General features: G+C 47.4%; 1 protein-coding gene across 1 annotated transcript in view; it reads right to left on the minus strand.

Annotated features, from left to right (window-relative positions):
* The window catches only part of TFCP2 (transcription factor CP2), a 139,935-nt gene that overhangs the window by 90,500 nt on the left and 28,371 nt on the right, over nucleotides 1-21,064 (minus strand). The window contains exon 2 of the mRNA XM_075337127.1: nucleotides 15,480-15,631. Within this exon, the coding sequence (XP_075193242.1) occupies nucleotides 15,480-15,631 (152 nt within the window). The remainder of the gene's footprint in view (nucleotides 1-15,479; nucleotides 15,632-21,064) is intronic.

A 21,064-nucleotide genomic window follows, 5' to 3' on the forward strand; every position in this document is an offset into this window, starting at 1 on the left:
ATGCTGTAAGGACAGAGCCCCTGACGCCAGTGATATACCGCTTATTGGTCTGCATGCTGTCTTTTTGATAAAATCCCCATTTTCTCAGTTGCAAAACTACCAATTCGCTGAATGTTGAGCACCATATAATGCCACTTACACCCCCGATTGACACATTACTGGGTACACTGTGCATAATCAAAAAGCTGTCAGTGGTTGGGGCAGTGTTACACAAAACAAGATGACTATATGACAATTAGACCTGTACTGATCATCTCCCTCTGATTAAAATACTGAATTTATTGAATTAACACACAGGCCAGTGTTAAATTACTGAAATCCGGATCTATGTCTACCAATAATGCTGTCTCTGAGATTACATATCAAATCCTGCTGGCAGATTCCTTTTAAAAAGGAGTTTTCCATTTTTGTAAAAAGGTTTCCAATCACAAAAAAAAAAAACCCACCAGAGAGTGCTCCCTTTTTCTGGGTGGTAGTGCCTGGTTGCCCTTCGCATGATATCTACCTACATTGTTAACATCCATACATTATCTGGATGATCTCGGTTTTATACATCCCCAATTTGAAATAACATAACAGGCCAAGTAAAAGTTTCTATGCTAAGAATTGCTCATTAGCTGTAAAAATAAAAATAAAAAATATATGGATCCCAAAGAGACAGTTTCCATGTGTATTTTTTTTTCTTTCAATGCTCCTAGTGACTTCAATAGCAAAGTCTGATCAGATCAGCAAACGCACATTGACTTGCATTATGTGTGCTGTCTGTATGTCTCCGTTCTGCCTATGGACAGCACACAGATCTATAATATGCTCATCTGAAAGTCAACTGAAAACCAGGGGATCAAGTCTGATCAAGGGGCAAAAGGGATCAGGAATAATTGCGATCTATTTTGGCCTATAGATCTCTAGTGTATGGGGTGGTGGGAGCCAAACTTCTCAGATCTATGGTTTAACTGCTCCAAGTAAAATGTAGCAAAAAGGTCTAAAGTAGGTTGTAAACATCAGGTAATTGGTAGGTGCGCCTACATTTACCTAATGGAGCCTAACCACAGCCATCGAAAGAGGTTGAATCATTGGTTTCTATTTAAACAGGTTGGGGACTACCATTTTTTTTTTTATTGATTGCTTATCCTTACTATAGGGAATCAACATCTGATCAATGGGGGATGCAAAACCTGCACCCCGCCAATCAGCTGCTAGAGCTGGCGGACGGAGGCTCTCAGAACACAGCAGCTCTATCAAAACTACAGTGTCCGTGGCAGGTACTGCAGCACCACTATGGAGTGGATCTGTAGTACCCAGTTACTAGCTGATGCTGGTAACTGATTGGCAGGGGTGTTGCACTCCCACAGATCCAATATTGTTGGCCTTTAGCAAGGATAGGCAATCGATAAAAAGTAGTGGCCAAACAAATGAATACATTTCTGTTTTGTTGACTGTGGTCAGGCTCAATTAGGTAAATGTATATCATATGCACCTACCAATCACCTGATGTTTACAACCTAATTTCGGCCTTTTTGTATACATTTTACATGGAGCAATAAAACTTTATAGCTGAGAATTAAGGCTCACTCCACCCCATACACTTTATGTTCAATCTATTTTATTAGGTATATTTCAAAAAATTACAATAATCACCATGAACTTATATTGAAAACAATTACAATTTTCAAATTTTCAATACAAAAAAATGTCACAAACTGTTAAGTTATGTCCTTTTGTGTCCCAAGACACATCTCCCTCTGTCTATTCCGGACCTCACAAAGGATCCCCGTGACCTCATTTGTAAGAATTCAAGCAAAGTTAGGAATATATCCGAGAACACCTATATTTGGTCGTCTTGGGTCACTAGGACAAAATACCTTATGGATTATTATTCTATTAGTAACAATCAGAAAGATTTATGACTACAAAAAGACAAAGAAAAAGAATGAATGGAGAACAGCGAGAAATATACTAGAGAGAGAGAAGAGAAATCAAAGTGGAAGGGGTAAGAGGGGGGGGGGTAAGAGGGGGAGGAAAGGAAGTCATTCATTTGGGGAACCTGCGGACGCGAGACGGGTCGAAGCCCCTTCTTTTCTCTCAAGACCTTCCTATATGTGCAAGTGTCACTTTGCCACCATATTTCGGGTCCATTAAAATAGCTTGTGAAAATCAGTGGATTCATGGAAAGACATCCACTCACTCCAAGTCGTACAGAACTTGTCTCCATGTCCAGAGATGTCTGCCGACAATTCCTCCATTCTATAGATATCGGACATTTCCGCATACCATTCTGTGATTGGAGGAGTTGTGGTCGTTTTCCAGTGTCTTGGTATTACCGAGCGGGCGGCTGTTATGCAGAATCTCAGGATGTCTTTTTTGTGATATGATATCGAATGCGGTAAAATGGAAAGTAGGGCAATTTTAGGAGAACTCACCACCTGTCTCCCAGTTATGAGGCGGTAATTATCAAATACCTTCTTCCAAAAAGGTTTTATCAGCTGGCACTCCCACCAGATATGTATCATGGTGCCCGTCTCTTTGTTACATCTCCAACACACCTGGGAGACCTGTGGGAAGATTGCATGGAGCTTCGATGGGTATTGATACCACCGTGTTAATATTTTATAATTTTTCTCCTGAGCTGAGCATGCGAGTGACATTTTGTGGCTGAATAGGAAACCTTTCGCCCACTCCTCCCGTGAAAAGGTCTCCCCCAGATCCCGTTCCCAAGCCAGCTGGTAGTTTATCTTTTCGGCTTCACCATGTCTGATGAGGGCCTTATATATGAGGGAGATAGCATGATCTGGGGAGTCCCCCCTTCTGAACAGTTCCTCCATTGGAGTAAGAGTTCTGCGGATCAGGCCCTCTGCCTCCCGTGTAGCGATAAACGACTTCAGCTGTGTGTACTCAAACCACTGCGCTCCTCCACCCATGGGTCGCAATCTGATATCCTGAAAGTCAGGCAGCTTGCCATCCACGAGAATGTCCCCGACTCGGGTGTCCTCCACCGCCCTCCATCCGAGAAAAGCGCTCTTCCGATAACCAGGGCGGAAAGAAGGGCAAGAAAAAAGAGGAGACAGGGGGCCTAGAGTGTCTAGTGAAGCAAATTTGCTTGATACTGTATGCCAAACTTTGAGGGTGTCCTTTGTGTATTTCGGTGCCGGACCTATCATGGAACTGTCAGATAATGGTATCCAGGGGAGGTGTCCCAGAGGGACTGGAATATCTGTCTGTTCCATCTGTACCCATTGTTTATTTTTGTTCTGGAAAGTCCAATCCAGCACTCGGACCATAGCTGAGGCTTGGAAGTATGTCTTAAAATCAGGGAGTCCAGCTCCCCCCCTCCCCCTTCAGGCGAGTCAAGGAGCGTAACCCAATCCGGGGCCTTCTCCCCCCCCCCCCACACAAAGCGCACCAAAGCTGAGCGTAGGCTCTGAAAAAACCCCCCTGGAGGTATTATAGGGACAGTTTGGTAAATTTATAAAAAGCGAGGTAAAATATCCATCTTAACTACATTCATCCTACCGAACCACGATAGTCTCAGTCCATTATAGGATGAAAGATTTTTAATAGTTCGATTTAGCAGGGTTTGATAGTTGAGCGTATATAATTTTGATAAATCTGCCGGAATATATACCCCCAGATATTTCACCACCTCAGGTTTCCACTTGAACGGGAAATTGGAAGCAATCTGACCAACCTCTGACTGGGGCAATGAAATATTCAAGGCCTCCGACTTAGAAAAATTGACCTTAAAATTGCTTAAGTGGCCAAATCGTTCAAGTTCCTTCATCAATGATGGTAGGGAAGTATGAGGTTGGCTGACGTATAATAGTAAATCATCTGCGTACAATGCCGCTTTATGATGGACTGAACCACATCTTATCCCTTGGATATCATCGTTTTTCCTAATGGCATTCGCCAAATGCTCCATAACAATTACGTATAGCAGGGGGGACAAAGGGCACGGACAAAGGGCACCCCTGTCTGGTCCCATTCTGTATGGCAATGGAGGAGGACAGCATACCATTTATCCGGACCCGGGCAGTCGGACCAGAGTATAGCGCGAAAAATTTTTGTAGGAACTTTGGACCCAATCCCAATTGGTCTAGAGCTGCTCTCATAAATCCCCAGTGGACCCTGTCAAAGGCCTTTTCTGCATCGATGGACAATAAGCCCATGGGGATTGCTTCAAGCTTGGCTTTCGCCACCAGAAGACCAGTCTTGATGGTATTATCCCTGGCTTCACGGCCTTTGACAAAACCCACCTGATCCGTATGTATACTTGAAGGCAGCAGGGGCGCTAATCTATCTGCCAATATCTTAGAGAAGAGTTTGATATCAATGTTCAGCAGAGATATGGGTCGATAATTTGCCGCATGTGCTGGGTCCTTCCCGGGTTTGGGGATTACACTAATGTGTGCCTCAAGGGTCTGAGGAGCAAATCCGACCTCTCCATCTAAAGAATTGAATGTTCTGGCCATAATTGGGGCCAACTGCGCTTCGAACAGCTTATAAAAAGCCGGGGTGAATCCATCCGGTCCCGGACATTTACCAGAGGGGGGTGTGTCGAATAGCGGCACCGATCTCTGTTTCCGAAATGTCCTCCTCCAAAGCCCCAGCAAGCAAGACATCCAGAGGGGGAAGGGCAGTATCTCTTACATATTTTCTCATTTTTTCCCCTAACTCCGTAGGGGCGAGGTCCGCGAACTGACCCTTGATGTTATATAACTTGTCATAATATGATTTGAAGATTTCAAGGATCTCCCCTGGATCGTGTGTGTTCCCATCTCTCTGCGTCTTAATATATGAAATGTATGAAACGGCAGCCCTGGGATGCAGCAGGCGTGCCAGTGGGCGTCCGCATTTATCTGCTGCTTCATAATAGAATCGCTTCATACATTCTCTCTGATACAAATACCTCCGGTCCAGAAGGTTCTTAAGTGCGGCTCGCTTTTGAATAAGGTCCGCCATGTCCGTAGGGGCGAGCGTCTGCTTATGCCTAAGCTCCAATCGGTGAATCTGCTGCAATAATCCGTTTCCCTCCTCTGTCCTTTCTTTTTTAAGTCTGGAGCCATGCTTAATCAGCACTCCCCTCAGGACGCATTTTAATGTTTCCCACTGGACCGGAGGAGATGTTGGATCTCCTTTATGTACCTGAACGAAGGACTCTATTGTGTCCTGCAACTCTTTCTGGCATATGTTATCTTTGAGAAGATTGCTATTTAGCCTCCATGTCCATGGGCGCTGGGTGATGGGGGGAATCTGTAGGGAGAGGTAGATTGGGGCATGGTCAGACCAAAATATGTCTCCAATTTTAGCTATTGGTTGCCAAGAAAGTGCTCGCTGTCCCACCAGAAAGAAGTCAATTCTAGTGTATGTGTTATGTGGAGGAGAGAAGTAAGTATAGTCCTTACCCTGTGGATTCAGAATGCGCCAGATGTCTATCAGTTGGAGGGCGTGGAGGTCCCGCCTCAAAGAACCCATCTCGCGTTGCCGACCTGGGCCCCTCCCAGAGGAGGAGTCTACTGCTGGATTTAGGGTAAAATTAAAGTCCCCACCAATAAGCAGCGTCCCCTCTGCGAAGTCCGCCAGTGTCTTCAAGAGAGATCTGCACGTAGAAACCTGGTTATTGTTTGGAAGATACCAATTTGCAGTGCTAAACACCGTATTAAAGACCCTCAGTTTGAGGAACACGTATCTACCTTGGCTATCTATGCGTGTGTCAATGACCGTATGTGCAAGCTGTTTATGTATTGCTACTGACACTCCTTTAGACTTAGCCTCTGGGTTAGTACTGTGGTACCACACGGGGTAGAATCTATCTTTAATGCTGGTATATTGCCGGTTTTAAAGTGCGTCTCCTGCAATAGGAGGATTTGTGTCCTCTGTTTGTGCATGGAGTAAAGAACCTGCGAGCGCTTCTGAGGGATATTGAATCCCCGTACATTGAGTGAACATAATCTAAGAGCCTCCATTTCCCCGTCTACAGGTCCCCCAGTGAACAGGGAGTTATTGTTATCAGGAAGGGGCAAGGGAGAGAAAGGAAGAAAAAAAAAAAAAAAAAAAAAAAAAAAAAAAGGGGGGGGGGGGGAAGATGGGTGGTGATGTGTGTAGGGAGAAAGAAAAGGAAGGGTAGTACCGCTACCAAGTAGGGTTAGCGATAAAAAGAGAACTAGTTATAGATGGGAAGAAAGAAGGGAGGAAAGGAGAAAAGGGAAAAAGGGGAAAAAAGAAGGAAAAAAAAGGAATAGGAAGGAGAGAAAAAGAAGAGGAAAAAGAGGAAGAAAAAAAAAGAGAGGCCCTCAACAATAGTATCAGGCAAACGATCGTGGGGTCAGTATACCCTACACCTGCCCGCAGTGTGTAGAACCCCGACGGGAAGTAGACTTTCAATAGAGGCCCGTCCCCCCCCGGGTCGGCCCCAGACCCCCAAATATGAAGCATTACTATCTATATCAATATGTAGTGACGACATACCCCCACCCCAGTCATCTTTGCAATTCACATAACATTTAACATTTGACCGGCAGGACATAAAAATGGTTATTATGTTCCTCTAATTAATGGCTCAAATTTCGACTAAAACAATCTCTGACTTAACGTTAGTCTGTCCCGTAAGATCAGTATTTAGCTATATATCTAAGGCAGTAAAGAATGGGAAGATCTCATTCCCCATCACGGTCCGGCGGTGTCATCTCTGCATCTTTCCTTCGCTGTGGGCCCCGATTTTTCCTGCGAGTATTCTCTCGTTGCGGGAAAGGGTTGTTGATAGGCTCTCCAGGGAAACTGTGGCCACGTGGCCACTCCTTGTCTGGAATATGGACGACAGGTACTCCAAGGGCTGCACAGAAGGACGGAAGATCCAATAGAGAATGTAGCACATGTAGGCGTCCCCCACGTCGGACCTGCAGTTTAAAGGGGAATCCCCAAGAATACAGAATTCCCCTCTGTCTTAGAGTGTCCAGAAGAGGTCTCAGGACCCTACGCTTCTGCAGAGTGTGCCTTGACAGATCCGGTAGTAGCTGGATTGGTATATTCTTGAACATAACAGAGTCCTTTTGCCTGGCTTTGGCCAGGATTTCCTCTTTCTTTTTGTAGTTATGTACTCTACAAATTACGTCCCGAGGGTTAGCATTCTCTGTTGGTTTGGGGCCCAGTGATCGATGCGCTCTGTCCAGTTCTAAACAGGAGTCCCGTGGTAGATCTAGAATGGAGTTAAAGAGTCGCCTTAAGGATGCCTCCAGGTCTTGAGGGGCTACTGACTCGGGGATACCCCTTATCCTGATGTTATTACGTCTGCCCCTGTTCTCCAAGTCATCCAGCAGATCTGTCAAGTGTTCTATTTGGATGGCTTGCGTAGCTAGGGTCTGTGACTGTTGGGAAAGCTGTGCAGACATAGAGGTTGCGCAAGTTTCAGAAGTTGTCATGCGTACGTTTAACTGCTGCATTTCTCCTCTCATGGACGAAGACTCTGCTTTGTATGAAGCCTCCATTCTAGTGATGTACTCCTCCATTTCTTCTCTGGTTGGGATAGCTCTTATACGAGCCTTAAGGTCATCCCAGACGCATATCTCTTGTCCCCTCTCCCCATTGTCTCCATCACCTGGACTGTGTGGAGGGGATCTGAAGGCATCTGGTATCTTTCCCCTTTCAGGTGATGAAAGAGACTCATTTATATAAGAATCCCCCAGAGAGTCCAGTGCATTCCCAGGGAGCCCCTGCCTCACTTGTTTGTGTATATCTGTAATATGTGAATCATTACCAAGGCTCCCAACCCTCAGCTGCTCCACGCTGAGCATTGCCTCCTTGTAACTCTCCGTTGTTTCTCGTGCAGGGGGCATCATATCAGGGATAGTATTGTATCCATGCTGCTTGTTTCCCAAGGGCGCTTTCCCTGCTGCCGGTATGAGAGGGACTGGCTGCATTATTAAGGATCTCCTCTGTGTCTTACCCCCAGCCTGGTCTTCAGCGTCCTGCCTTGTCTGCTGTCCCCCTTCAGACTGCTCCCTCGGGTGAAGGGATTGGGTTCCTGACGCTGCGGCTGCCGCCATGAGGTGAGAGGAGGGGGCCTCCATGTGCTGCGCGTCTTCCAGGCCGCGCTGATGATTGCCGTTGCTCTGCTTTCCCGGCATTGTTGCCGTCAGGGGGATCCCGGGCGGCTGAAGCTGTGTGATGCAGCCGCCCTCCTCCATGTTGCAGGGTAGCGGGGAAGCCTCCCGGAGTGTTGCGGCCGCCATTTTAGTTGATGCTGATACTTGGCCTGGTCCGGCGGAGCTCCGTAGAAACCTCGTTATGCGTGTAGGAGCCGGTGTCCGGTGCTCTGTCTTTGACCTGCCGCTATTGCTTCTTCTCTTAGCCGGCATTGGCTATTTTAGAGCCGGGTATGTGTCTCAATAAGGGGTCTAGGGCCTCTCCAGGCACGGGAACAAGGGAGACCAGCGTCCTCACTCCTCCATTGCCAGGCCACGCCCCCACCCCATACACTTTAGATATCTATTTCGGCCTATAGCTACCATTCGCCCAACAGCCATCTCCTCAATCGCACCCATACAACGAGCGCTCCTTCTGCTATTGTTGAGCGGGTGACAGACTCCTCGGGCATGGTCTTAGTTCCGAAATCGGATATGCGGGATCCTTCTGTTTCATGACATTTGTCAAAAGACAATTGGAACCTCCATATACATTAAAGAAGTTGTCCAGTTACCAAAACTGATTTTTTTTTTCTGATAAATCTTGCTAATATGTGCCCCTCAACACATCTATTATGTTTTTTCAGCAAAATTACCTTTCATTGTGCACTAGCAGCACACGGTCATTGCTGGCTCCAGCTCTGATGGGGTTAATCTCTCCTCTGACTTCCTGTGTTCAGTTCCTACAAGTCCCAGAATTCTTTGTGGCTTTAGGGCGGTGTCTGGCTTATCTAACACACCCATTGTGTCTAATACACCCACTCTGCTCCCACCCAAACCCTCCTCCCTGCCTCTTCCCAGTGGATGTGCACTCAGAGAAATCACAGATACAGCAGCTCTGCACAGCCAGGGGAAGAAAGTGTGTGCGCGTGTATATACAGTGTGTGTGTGCGTATATACAGTGTGTGTGTGTATATACAGTGTGTGTGTGTATATACAGTGTGCGCGTGTATATACAGTGTGTGTGTGCGTGTATATACAGTGTGTGTGTGCGTATATACAGTGTGTGTGCGTATATACAGTGTGTGTGTGTATATACAGTGTGTGAGTGAGTGTGTATGTGAGTGTGTATGTCATACTCACCTGTCTGCAGGGTCCGGGTGCCATGCTTGCTTCCAGCCCCTGTCTCGGTACCGCCGCTTCGGCTGTGTGCAGTCTCCCCGGTGCATGCACGAAGCTTGCAGGACCTGGCCGTGGATCACCTGATGCAGTCACCTGACGCATCAGCTGATCGTAGTCTCGCCGGCTTTTTCTTGCCCGGCCGGCTATCAGCTGATCCTGCCGTCAGGGGACTTCATCAGCTGATAGCCGGCCGCTCCTGCAGTGATGGGCCAGGATCAGACTCCGCTCCAGGAGCTGCCGGTCATCAGCACAGACGTGAGTATTTATTTATTTTTTTTTTTTTTTTGCACTGATGCATCAGCTGATTGTATAATCGGCTTTTATACAATCAGCTGATGTATGATGTGATTCACATCCTTTATCCTGACACATCATCTGATCGCTTTGCCTTCCTTCCAGCAAACCGATCAGATGATATTGGATCCGGATTGGACGGCGCGGGACCCTGACCCAGGATTACTGCGGAGGGGGGTTTATTTCAATAAAGATGGAGTCACTAATTGTGTTGTGTTTTATTTCTAATAAAAATATTTTTTCTGTGTGTTGTGTTTTTTTTTTTTTCTTATCATTACTAGAAATTCATGGTGGCCATGTCTAATATTGGCGTGACACCATGAATTTCGGGCTTAGGGCTAGCTGATAATATACAGCTAGTCCTAACTCCATTATTACCCGGCTAGCCACCCGGCATCAGGGCAGCTGGAAGAGTTGGATACAGCGCCAGAAGATGGCGCTTCTATGAAAGCGCCATTTTCTGGGGTGGCTGCGGACTGCAATTCGCAGTGGGGGTGCCCAGAAAGCATGGGCACCCTTCACTGTGGATTCCAATCCCCAGCTGCCTAGTTGTACCCGGCTGGACACCAAAATTAGGCGAAGCTCACGTCATTTTTTTTTTAAATTATTTCATGAAATTCATGAAATAATTAAAAAAAAAAAAAGGGCTTCTCTATATTTTTGGTTCCCAGCCGAGTACAACTAGGCAGCTGGGGGTTGGGGGCAGCCCGTACCTGCCTGCTGTACCCGGCTAGCATACAAAAATATGGCGAAGCCCACGTCATTTTTTTTTTCTTTTTGGGTAAAAAACTGCATACAGTCCTGGATGGAGGATGCTGAGCCTTGTAGTTCTGCAGCTGCTGTCTGCTCTCCTGCATACAATGAACATTTTGAATAAGGAAATGACATCAGACCTTTTTTATTTTTTTCATCAACAATCTTTAATGGCATTGTGCACTGATTAAAAACGCAGTGAGCAAAAACGCAGCAAAAAAGGCACCAAATCGCGGCAAAAACGTGACATGCAGCATCCGGTCACCTGCACTACAAGTGCCAGAGTGGAGAAAGATAGTGACATGCAGCACACTATGTGTCAGAGCAGAGCATGTCACTGTCTCCACTCCGCTGACCTCACAGCCCGTACACGCTGCGATGGATGCAGGGGGACACAGAACAAGTAATCGGCCGACACTGGAGTCATCTGATTACTTGGGATGAATTGAGCAGTAAAATGCTCTGGTGCTCGATGGGCGAAGCCCATGCCGTTTTTTTAAAAAAAAAATTAATTAAAAATAAAAAAAAACAAAATCACATTGTTTGTGGGCTCCCGCTGCATTTTCTGTTGCTAAGGGTAACCAAAGCAGCTACTGGCTGCTAGCCCCCGCTGCTTGGTGTTACTTTCACTGGCAATAGAAATGCAGGGAAGCATTTTTTTTTTTTATAAAGGTTTTTCCCTGAAAATGTTTTTAAGAAAATGACGTGGGCTTCGCCATATTTTTGTATGCTAGCCAGGTACAGCAGGCAGCTACGGGCTGCCCCCAACCCCCAGCTGCTTAGTTGTACCCGGCTGGGAACCAAAAATATAGAGAAGCCCTTTTTTTTTTTTTTATTTCATGAATTTCATGAAATAATTAAAAAAAAAATGACATGGGCTTCGCCGAATTTTTGAGTCCAGCCAGGTACAACTAGGCAGCTGGGGATTGGAATCCGCAGTGAAGGGTGCCCAAACTTTCTGGGCCCCCCGCTGCGAATTGCAGTCCACAGCCGCCCCAGAAAATGGCGCTTTTATAGAAGCGCCATCTTCTGGCGCTGTATCCAACTCTTCCAGTGGCCCTGGTGGCAGGTGGCACGCTGGGTAATAAGGGGTTAATACCAGCTATGTTTTACCCGCTGGTATAAAGCCCGAGATTCTAAATGTCAGGCCAAGGTTGACCTGGCCATTAAGAATCTCCAATAAAGGGTTAAAAAAAAAAAGACCACACAGAGAAAAATACTTTATTAGAAATAAATACACAGACACAGTAGGGACTCCATGTTTATTACTCCCTCTCACCCCTCCACGATGGAGAGATTTCTGTACTGACCATGCCAGGAGAGAGCGAGGGAAAAGAGAGCGAGCGAGGGGGAAGGGGGGGGGGGAAGAAAGCGAGCGAGCGGGGGGGGGGGAAAGCGAGCGAGCGGGGGGGAGAAGAGAGCGAGCGGGGGGGAGAAGAGAGCGAGCGGGGGGGAGAAGAGAGCGAGCGGGGGGGAGAAGAGAGCGAGCGGGGGGGAGAAGAGAGCGAGCGGGGGGGGGAGAAGAGAGCGAGCGGGGGGAGAAGAGAGCGAGCGGGGGGGAGAAGAGAGCGAGCGGGGGGGAGAAGAGAGCGAGCGGGGGGAGAAGAGAGCGAGGGGTGAGGAAAAGAGAGCGAGGGGTGAGGAAAAGAGAGCGAGGGGTGAGGAAAAGAGAGCGAGGGGTGAGGAAAAGAGAGCGAGGGGTGAGGAAAAGAGAGCGAGGGGTGAGGAAAAGAGAGCGAGGGGTGAGGAAAAGAGAGCGAGGGGTGAGGAAAAGAGAGCGAGGGGTGAGGAAAAGAGAGCGAGGGGGGAGGAAAAGAGAGCGCAGGGGGGAGGAAAAGAGAGCGCAGGGGGGAGGAAAAGAGAGCGCAGGGGGAGGAAAAGAGAGCGCAGGGGGGAGGAAAAGAGAGCGCAGGGGGGAGGAAAAGAGAGCGAGGGGGGAGGAAAAGAGAGCGAGGGGTGAGGAAAAGAGAGCGCAGGGGTGAGGAAAAGAGAGCGCAGGGGTGAGGAAAAGAGAGCGCAGGGGTGAGGAAAAGAGAGCGCAGGGGTGAGGAAAAGAGAGCGCAGGGGTGAGGAAAAGAGAGCGCAGGGGTGAGGAAAAGAGAGCGCAGGGGTGAGGAAAAGAGAGCGCAGGGGTGAGGAAAAGAGAGCGCGGGGTGAGGAAAAGAGAGCGCGGGGTGAGGAAAAGAGAGCGCGGGGTGAGGAAAAGAGAGCGCGGGGTGAGGAAAAGAGAGCGCGGGGTGAGGAAAAGAGAGCGAGGGGGGAGGAAAAGAGAGCGAGGGGGGAGGAAAAGAGAGCGAGGGGGGAGGAAAAGAGAGCGAGGGGGGAGGAAAAGAGAGCGAGGGGGGAGGAAAAGAGAGCGAGGGGGGAGGAAAAGAGAGCGAGGGGGGAGGAAAAGAGAGCGAGGGGGGAGGAAAAGAGAGCGAGGGGGGAGGAAAAGAGAGCGAGGGGGGAGGAAAAGAGAGCGAGGGGGGAGGAAAAGAGAGCGAGGGGGGAGGAAAAGAGAGCGAGGGGGGAGGAAAAGAGAGCGAGGGGGGAGGAAAAGAGAGCGAGGGGGGAGGAAAAGAGAGCGAGGGGGGAGGAAAAGAGAGCGAGGGGGGAGGAAAAGAGAGCGAGGGGGGAGGAAAAGAGAGCGAGGGGTGAGGAAAAGAGAGCGAGGGGTGAGGAAAAGAGAGCGAGGGGGGAGGAAAAGAGAGCGAGGGGTGAGGAAAAGAGAGCGAGGGGTGAGGAAAAGAGAGCGCGGGGTGAGGAAAAGAGAGCGCAGGGGTGAGGAAAAGAGAGCGCAGGGGTGAGGAAAAGAGAGCGAGGGGAGGAAAAGAGAGCGAGGGGGGAGGAAAAGAGAGCGAGGGGGGAGGAAAAGAGAGCGAGGGGGGAGGAAAAGAGAGCGAGGGGGGAGGAAAAGAGAGCGAGGGGGGAGGAAAAGAGAGCGAGGGGTGAGGAAAAGAGAGCGCAGGGGTGAGGAAAAGAGAGCGCAGGGGTGAGGAAAAGAGAGCGCAGGGGGGAGGAAAAGAGAGCGCAGGGGGGAGGAAAAGAGAGCGCAGGGGGGAGGAAAAGAGAGCGCAGGGGGGAGGAAAAGAGAGCGAGGGGGGAGGAAAAGAGAGCGAGGGGGGAGGAAAAGAGAGCGAGGGGGGAGGAAAAGAGAGCGAGGGGGGAGGAAAAGCGAGCGAGGGGGGAGGAAAAGCGAGCGAGGGGTGAGGAAAAGAGAGCGCAGGGGGGAGGAAAAGAGAGCGAGGGGGGAAGAGAGCGAGGGAAAAGAGAGGGGAGGGGAGAGAGGGATAAGAGGGGAGAGAGGGATAAGAGGGGGGCAGAGAAGAGGGGGAAGAGGGGAGGGGGAGAAGAGTGGGGGGAGAGAAGAGAGTGGGGAAAGAACAGGGGGGGGGGGCAGAGGTGCTCTGTCACCAACTGTCTCCACTCTGACTTGTGGTGCAGGTGACAGAGTGCAGACAGTTGGTCCCATGCAGCAGGACAGATGGCAGAGCACAGCGGTGACATGCCTGCCAGTGTCTTGCTGCTGGGAGGAGCAGATGATCACACTGTCCGACACCGGCCGCTCTCCTGACATCGCAGCAGAGCGGGCGGGTGGACAGTGTGAGCACATACTTACGTGCAGGGGGGGATTCAGCTAAAGACCCCCCTGTACTGCACCCTGGCGCCCCGTGTCTCAGCCTCTCTGCAGGACGCGGCTCCACAGTGACGTCCTCCGGCTCCTCCCCTCGATGCTGGGCTGTGACGTGCGGTAGTCACCGCCCACAGCCCTGTCACTCAATCTGAGTGGCGCCGGCATCCTGTGACGTACCCGTCTTGTTTGAGAGCCCGGAAATGCCGGGACGTCAGAGGATGCCGGCGGCCACAGCTCCAGGGGGTCATGTGACTGGCACTGAGCGTGCAGGATAGCGCCGCTCAGTGCCAGAACTGGAAACAGAAGCCAATGGAGAAGACGCCTAGAAAGGTAAGTATAGCTCATACAGAAAATAAAAAAATGGGTGAACCACCCCTTTAAAGGGTCAGAAAACCTGTCAATATCGGTGGATTCGGCTGACAGTCTATATGTGGAGCTTTAGGGCTTTGTGGAGAGCAGAATGTCCTACCCATGGTATTTTTTGGGATGCAGAGTTTCATGTTATTAAGTCCTGGTTTGAAGCAGACTGGATCACTGGATCCATGAAGCTTCAGTCCTGTCACAAAGAGGCCTCTACTAGTAACAGTGGTGAGGAGTTTGGCCCAGTGGCTCATACATGCAGTTGGTCCAAACTATCGGTATGGCTGGGGCCACACGGGAATTACTGTGATCCCCTCGCATCACACACGGCTCGCACTGACAGTACAGCAGAGCAGAGCGGCATGCGAGTGTCCCTGCGACTGAGGTCTGATTGTGCAATCGGACCACAGCTGGGGGGGGGGGGGGGCTGGTGCTGCGGAGGGGAGGGATTTATCTCCTTCGTAGCCGGCTATTGCCATTCTCGGCCTGCATTTTTCTCTCGGCCCATAGACTTGAATGGATGCGAGAGAAAACAGGATCGCATTACAGTCGCAGCATGCTGCGATTATTTTCTCAGTCTGATTAGGGCTGAGAAAATAATCGCTCATGGGAGCTGGCACATAGGCTAATATTGGTTCGAGTGGAATGTGATGTTTTATCGCTCTCCACTCGCACCGATTTTCATGCAGTGTGGCTTAGGCCTATCAGCACACAGCCTATCCGCAAGCTAGGAGAATGGGGGAGGGGTGAGCTCCCAAAAAATCAAAGTGAGAAAACCCATTGAAGTAGTGCAGTTCTCTAAGGAAATGTGCAGTAGTTCATGCTGATATGAGAAGACAGTATCTGCCCCAAACTTATTAGGGTCAACTGCTTATTAGAAGGAGGAGAGAAGCACTGGAAAGCTAGACCAGCTGCATGACTAATATATATACATACACACTAATATATATATTATATACACACACACACACATATACATATATACATATATGTAATTAAAAAATGTATGTGTGTATATAGATACACACGTACTATATATTATATACATACACGCTATTATACATACACAATATATTATACATACACACAATGGCAAACTGTTAATTAAATATGTGGCAATCATGCACGGTAAATGTGCAGCTAGGCCTGAAGGTCACCTTGATTGAGATAGGTGAGGGTCTCTTCATGAAGCTTCACAGCGGGGGAGGTAGCCGTACACAGCACATACTGGAAAGGTAGGATCTTGTTTTCATTCTCTGGAGGCAGACTTGACTCTTCTTGCTTGAAAATTGGCAGGGCGAGTACATCGCTGGAAGAAAGCAGACAAGACAACTGTAGTATGACTTAATATAGAAACAAAAATGGCACTCCCCAATATGTAGGTGCTAGGATAGGATCCCAGTACACATACATATAATGTAAAAACAATCCAGAAGTCAGAAGAAGTTCTGAATTATATTTCAATACCATAACCTGTCAGTCAGTCATGTTTTGGTCCCTTCTTGGACCTTTATCAAACGCACGCTAAAAAAATACAATAGGAAATATCAAATAAGTATACCTCATAAGACACAAGAGTACTACACATTGGGGTCTGTGAACATATACGGTACATATAGTGTAAAAAAAAAAAAAAAAAAAAAAAAAATCAGGCATTCAGAAGGATGTCAGAAGAAGTAACAAAAATGGCACCCCCCAATATGTAGGTGCCTGGATAGGACCCCCACTGTATCATTTTTTTTGTGTCTTATGAGGTATAACTTGTACACTTATTTGAGTTCTCCTATTGTATTTTTTGATAAAGGTCAAAGATGGGACTGAAATGTCTGTAGCCTGACTGAACACTGAAGACACATGTAAGGAAACTATACATGAGTCGGGGTAAGGCTGCTTTCAGAGGCTTTGTGTGCCCATATATTATCACCTGACTAAAAAAAAAAAAAAAAAAAACTGAAGTGCACAGTGCGTCCTCCATGATTCATCTGTTCTCAGTGGATCCCAATAGACTAATGGTTGGGTCTAATCCGCAAAATGGATGAAAGCAGGACACAGAAGAGGACCCGCTTCACAGCTGACCTGTGTGGCTCAATGATACTCTGGGTTATTGTGTTGTGCAAGAAAAAAAAAAAAACAAAACAAAAAAAAAACACACAGATGGCCCACAAGTGTGTACAGTGGATGTGTGAATACAGCCCTAGCCAGATCAACCTAGGAGCCCATAAGATTTTGATTGGCAAGGTTTATCGAAAAACATTTTAAAAACTTTGTATAGAGTCCAATGTTTTTTTGTTCTTTAACATAAGCTGTTACCAGAGATATCAGTCAGTAAGAGGTCTGGATCTTACGATCTGCTCCAAGAACTTCTCTGAAGCACCCAGCTTCTTCATGAGCGAGCTCGGCACACGAGCTCAATGGAAAGTCTACGAGCCCGTGCACCACTCTGGCGCCCGTGCACCACTCTGGCGCCCGTGCACCACTCTGGCGCCCGTGCACCACTCTGGCGCCCGTGCACCACTCTGGCGCCCGTGCACCACTCTGGCGCCCGTGCACCACTCTGGCGCCCGTGCACCACTCTGGCGCCCGTGCACCACTCTGGCGCCCGTGCACCACTCTGGCGCCCGTGCACCACTCTGGCGCCCGTGCACCACTCTGGCGCCCGTGCACCACTCTGGCGCCCGTGCACCACTCTGGCGCCCGTGCACCACTCTGGCGCCCGTGCACATGTAGTTGCTGGGTGTTTCTGCCAGCTGAACAGTGCTTCAGAACAGTTTTTGTTTGTTTTTTTAAAGAGACTGGTGGTGGTCTCAGGACCCAGACCCATATTATTCTAAAGTACATTTTAAAATAAAAAAATAGGGTCTCATGATGTGAAGATCTGAGAGGTGGGAGGTGCAGGACTAATTGGAAATGACACATTATATAAGAGCACTTATGAAAAGCTGAAAACACAGAATGTCACACTATTTGTTGTTCATACCAGGGCATGATATCCCATAATGAGATCCTCTCAAACAGAACAGAATATATTACATTTGTTTGCAACCAAACTAAATCAGGTTGCCCGAGCAAATTGTGCCACCAAAGCCAAACAAAACATCAGTCAGAACAAGCCGTGTGTGACCGGCCGGCTATTCGTGAGGCAGCCCACACCAACACGCAGGTCTACATGGATCCAACACGAAGCTTTGAAGATGTAGCTGCAGGCAGACGACAAATGGAACGGATAGAAAATTATCCATCTCCAGCGACAAAAACACAAATATTCAGCGAGTGAGGAGCAGCCATCAAACACTGGTCCTACCACCCATCTGCCACGGAACTAATCTGTGTGCTCGGGATCTGTAGAATAGGCTACATCGTCAGCAAGAGTACACACTGATGAGAGGGGTGTATGTACAGATAACATAGCACCCCACTCTCCTGCCCTCCCATCAGGCTTGTATACCTTAATGGGTACCGGTCACGTCGCTTTTTTTTCTAATATTAAACTGCCCCCAATGTGTTTTCACCAACATGGTTTGTAAAATTAAAAAAGGGACTTTACTTTTACTTAGGTGAGGGCAGTGAATACCTTCGCTTTCATTCATAGGGCCAGAGCTTTTGCTGGGATCAGTCACTGTCCCTCAAGTTCAGGCATGATTCTGGTTTGAAGTTGGTCATGCCCCCAGCAATGTAATGGATTACACCAAAGGTCCTTCACCAGCACTTCTCTGCTGAGCTCCGCCCATTACGGTCACATGATGGCGACATCACCACAGGTCCTAAAAACCACTTCTCTTCTGCCTGCCGATTACCACAGGTCCTTCAACATCACTTCTCTGCTGAACTCTGCCCATTACTGCCCAATGCTGGCGACATCCCCACAGGTCTTTCACCATCACTTCTCCAATGCGGAGCTCTAGAGCTTGACATTGGAGAAGTGGTAGTGAGGGACCTCTGCTGATGTCACAATCATGTGACCGTAATGGGTGGAGCTCAGCAGAGAAGTGATGTTGAAGGACCTATGGTGTAATCAATTACAATGCTGGAACATGCCTGAATTTGAGTGACAGTGACTGACCTAGCAAAAGTGCCACCTTTATGACTGAAACCTATGGTGTTTACTGCATTCACTTCAGCATATAGGTTTTTTTTTTTGTTTCGTTTTGTTTTTGTTTTTTTAAGATAAAATACACAAATTTTTTTTAACCATGTCAATGATGCACACTTCATAGTTTAAAATGCATTGGGGAGGTTTAATATCTAACCTCAAGACCCACCTCTTCCAACAAGCCTACAACCTACAATAGCCCTCAGCCCAGTAGACCACTGCGCAACCAGCTCTGTCCTCACCTACTGTACCATCACCCATTCCCTGTAGACTGTGAGCCCTCGCGGGCAGGGTCCTCTCTCCTTCTATACCAGTCTGTTTTGTACTGTTAATGATTGTTATAAGTATACCCTCTTTCACTTGTAAAGCGCCATGGAATAAATGGCGCTATAATAATAAATAATAATCAAACACTGACATGACAGGTTCCCTTTAAGGCGTTACCTGTGAGGATAATGAGACCACTGAAAAGTCTTCTGTAAAAACGCATTGTCTTACAGTTGCGGCACAGTGGATGGGATTTATAGAAATCTCCTGCCCACTTTGCTTCTTACTCGGTGTAAACTGACCTGCGGATTCTGTGCAGAGTTTAGATGTGGAAAAACCACAGGTTAAAAAAAATAAAAAAATAAATAAAAAAAGTGTGTGTGGGTTTTAGTGTGTTTCTGCTGTGGGAACACACCAAAAATGCATGTAATTCACACAAGTATATCAATAAAGTGTTGTCAAAGCCAAATACCAGTAAGTATCAAAAACAAAGTACGGTAGCTTTCTTTAAAGCATAACACACCTAATGAAGATTATATAAAAAAAAAAAAAAAAAAAAAAAAAAAAAGGAGAGTCAAAATGAAAAAAAAAAAAAATTATATAATTCTTACAGAAATGCTGCAACATCAAAAGCTCATCATGAGAACTTTTTTTTGTTTGTTTTTTAAATACAGGTTGTAAATAAAATATGTTCTAATAAAGATACATATATGAAAAGCATGAATTCAGAGGAATAAAAAAAAAAAAAAAAAGTAAAAATACATTTAAGCTGCAACATGAGCCTGGACTTGGCCACCTGGAAAGGTTGAGAGTCTTCGGAGTGGTTTGATGGTCTTGAGGCCCGCAGCCAGATAAAGCTGCCAACATTGCACACAGACATTGGCAGCTCTGCAGCAGACGGGACAAGGCCTTGTGGAAAGTCATCCATAGCCGTCATTTAGCTGATAAAGCAGACTGGATCACCTTGGGAAACTTTCATCCGCAGCCGCTGTTATTGTAAGACAGTCTGGACTAAACAACGAAGGCTCAGCTAAAATGCTCTGTATGCTCCAATCTACATGCTCAGTGTCAAGAGAAGCTCCAATGGCCGAGGATAATGGATGCAAATCAATGAGGAGTAGGGTCCACATCAGTCACTTCAAAGGCGCAGTGCCAGCAGCCGTGTCCTGCACCTACATGTGGTGAGTTTCATAAAGCTCATCTTCATTCACACTCAGCTAGCCACCGGTGTCAGTCGTCTCTCTATTTTTGGAGAATAGCGACAAATTCTGAGTTAGGATCCTCATTTCCATCTGGGATTCTTCATTTAAATGTGGTTTCTTTTATTTCAGTACATCAGGAGTTAATGTCAGTTTTGTTTTCCAGCTGAGTGTTTCAGCTGCAACTGCTTTGTAGCCACGCCCCTTCAAGTTTAGGTAGAGGTGTCTTCCCAGCAATCCCTGCTGAAGATACAAACTCATTTGTTCTCTGGCCGCCTTGAAAGTTTCCTGCTCTCAGGCTTTATCCTTACTTTGTCCTCACTTGTCTTACCTTACCTTGTGTCTTGTTAGTGCAGCGGTGGGTCTAGTAAACCACACCCGCCTCTCACTAGTCAGGGCATCTATAAGGTCTTCTCAGGGTGCTGCTCAGCGACAGTTGCGGGGATTGTATAGGGACTAGCTAGGAGAGTAGGGACAGCTGCAGGTGGGGATTCTGACTGGATGACACAAGCATTTCTATGGAAGCATCTGTTGTGTAATACCAATAAACTGATGTAGACAAATAGCCAAAGGCCACAAAGTATCCCAAGCTGTTCAGCACCAAAATAAAAGGTCCAGCATTAGAAACCTTGAGACATAAGACATTTGCGCTATGACACCCACCACTCGCTAAAAAAAAAAAAAAAAAAAAAAAAAAAGACGTTATGCCCCATCTGCTGAGGCTGTAGTCCACAGCTCCTTTTGGCACAATGGGACTGAATCCCATGTAATGAGCTAACACCATGTAGAAGAACCAGAGGGAGGAAAACCAAAACGACCAGAACGGCAGTCTCCAAGGAATGTGGCTTTCCATGGTGCGCAGACAACTGTTGGCTTTGTGTAAGTGCATGATATTAAAGATGACATTCTTCTCTACCTGCATCTGATCAGCAACATGAATTGTTGATGCAGGATCAAAATCAACAGAATATGGAAGAAACCAGCGTACCACTGAGTGTGAGGCACAGATCCTGCGTCATGCTACGCACACATCCTTTATCAGCTGATGTAAAGTGTATATCACACAGCCAATTCACATGGGGAATTTGTAGGGGGAGGCAAGGGCTCTCTTTATTGCATATAATAAAACTAAATAAAAATTAAAATATTCTTTGAAGACAAACGTGTTCACCCCATGTAACAACAT

This window comes from Anomaloglossus baeobatrachus, chromosome 2 (assembly GCF_048569485.1).
Source record: "Anomaloglossus baeobatrachus isolate aAnoBae1 chromosome 2, aAnoBae1.hap1, whole genome shotgun sequence".
Lineage (NCBI taxonomy): Eukaryota > Metazoa > Chordata > Amphibia > Anura > Aromobatidae > Anomaloglossus > Anomaloglossus baeobatrachus.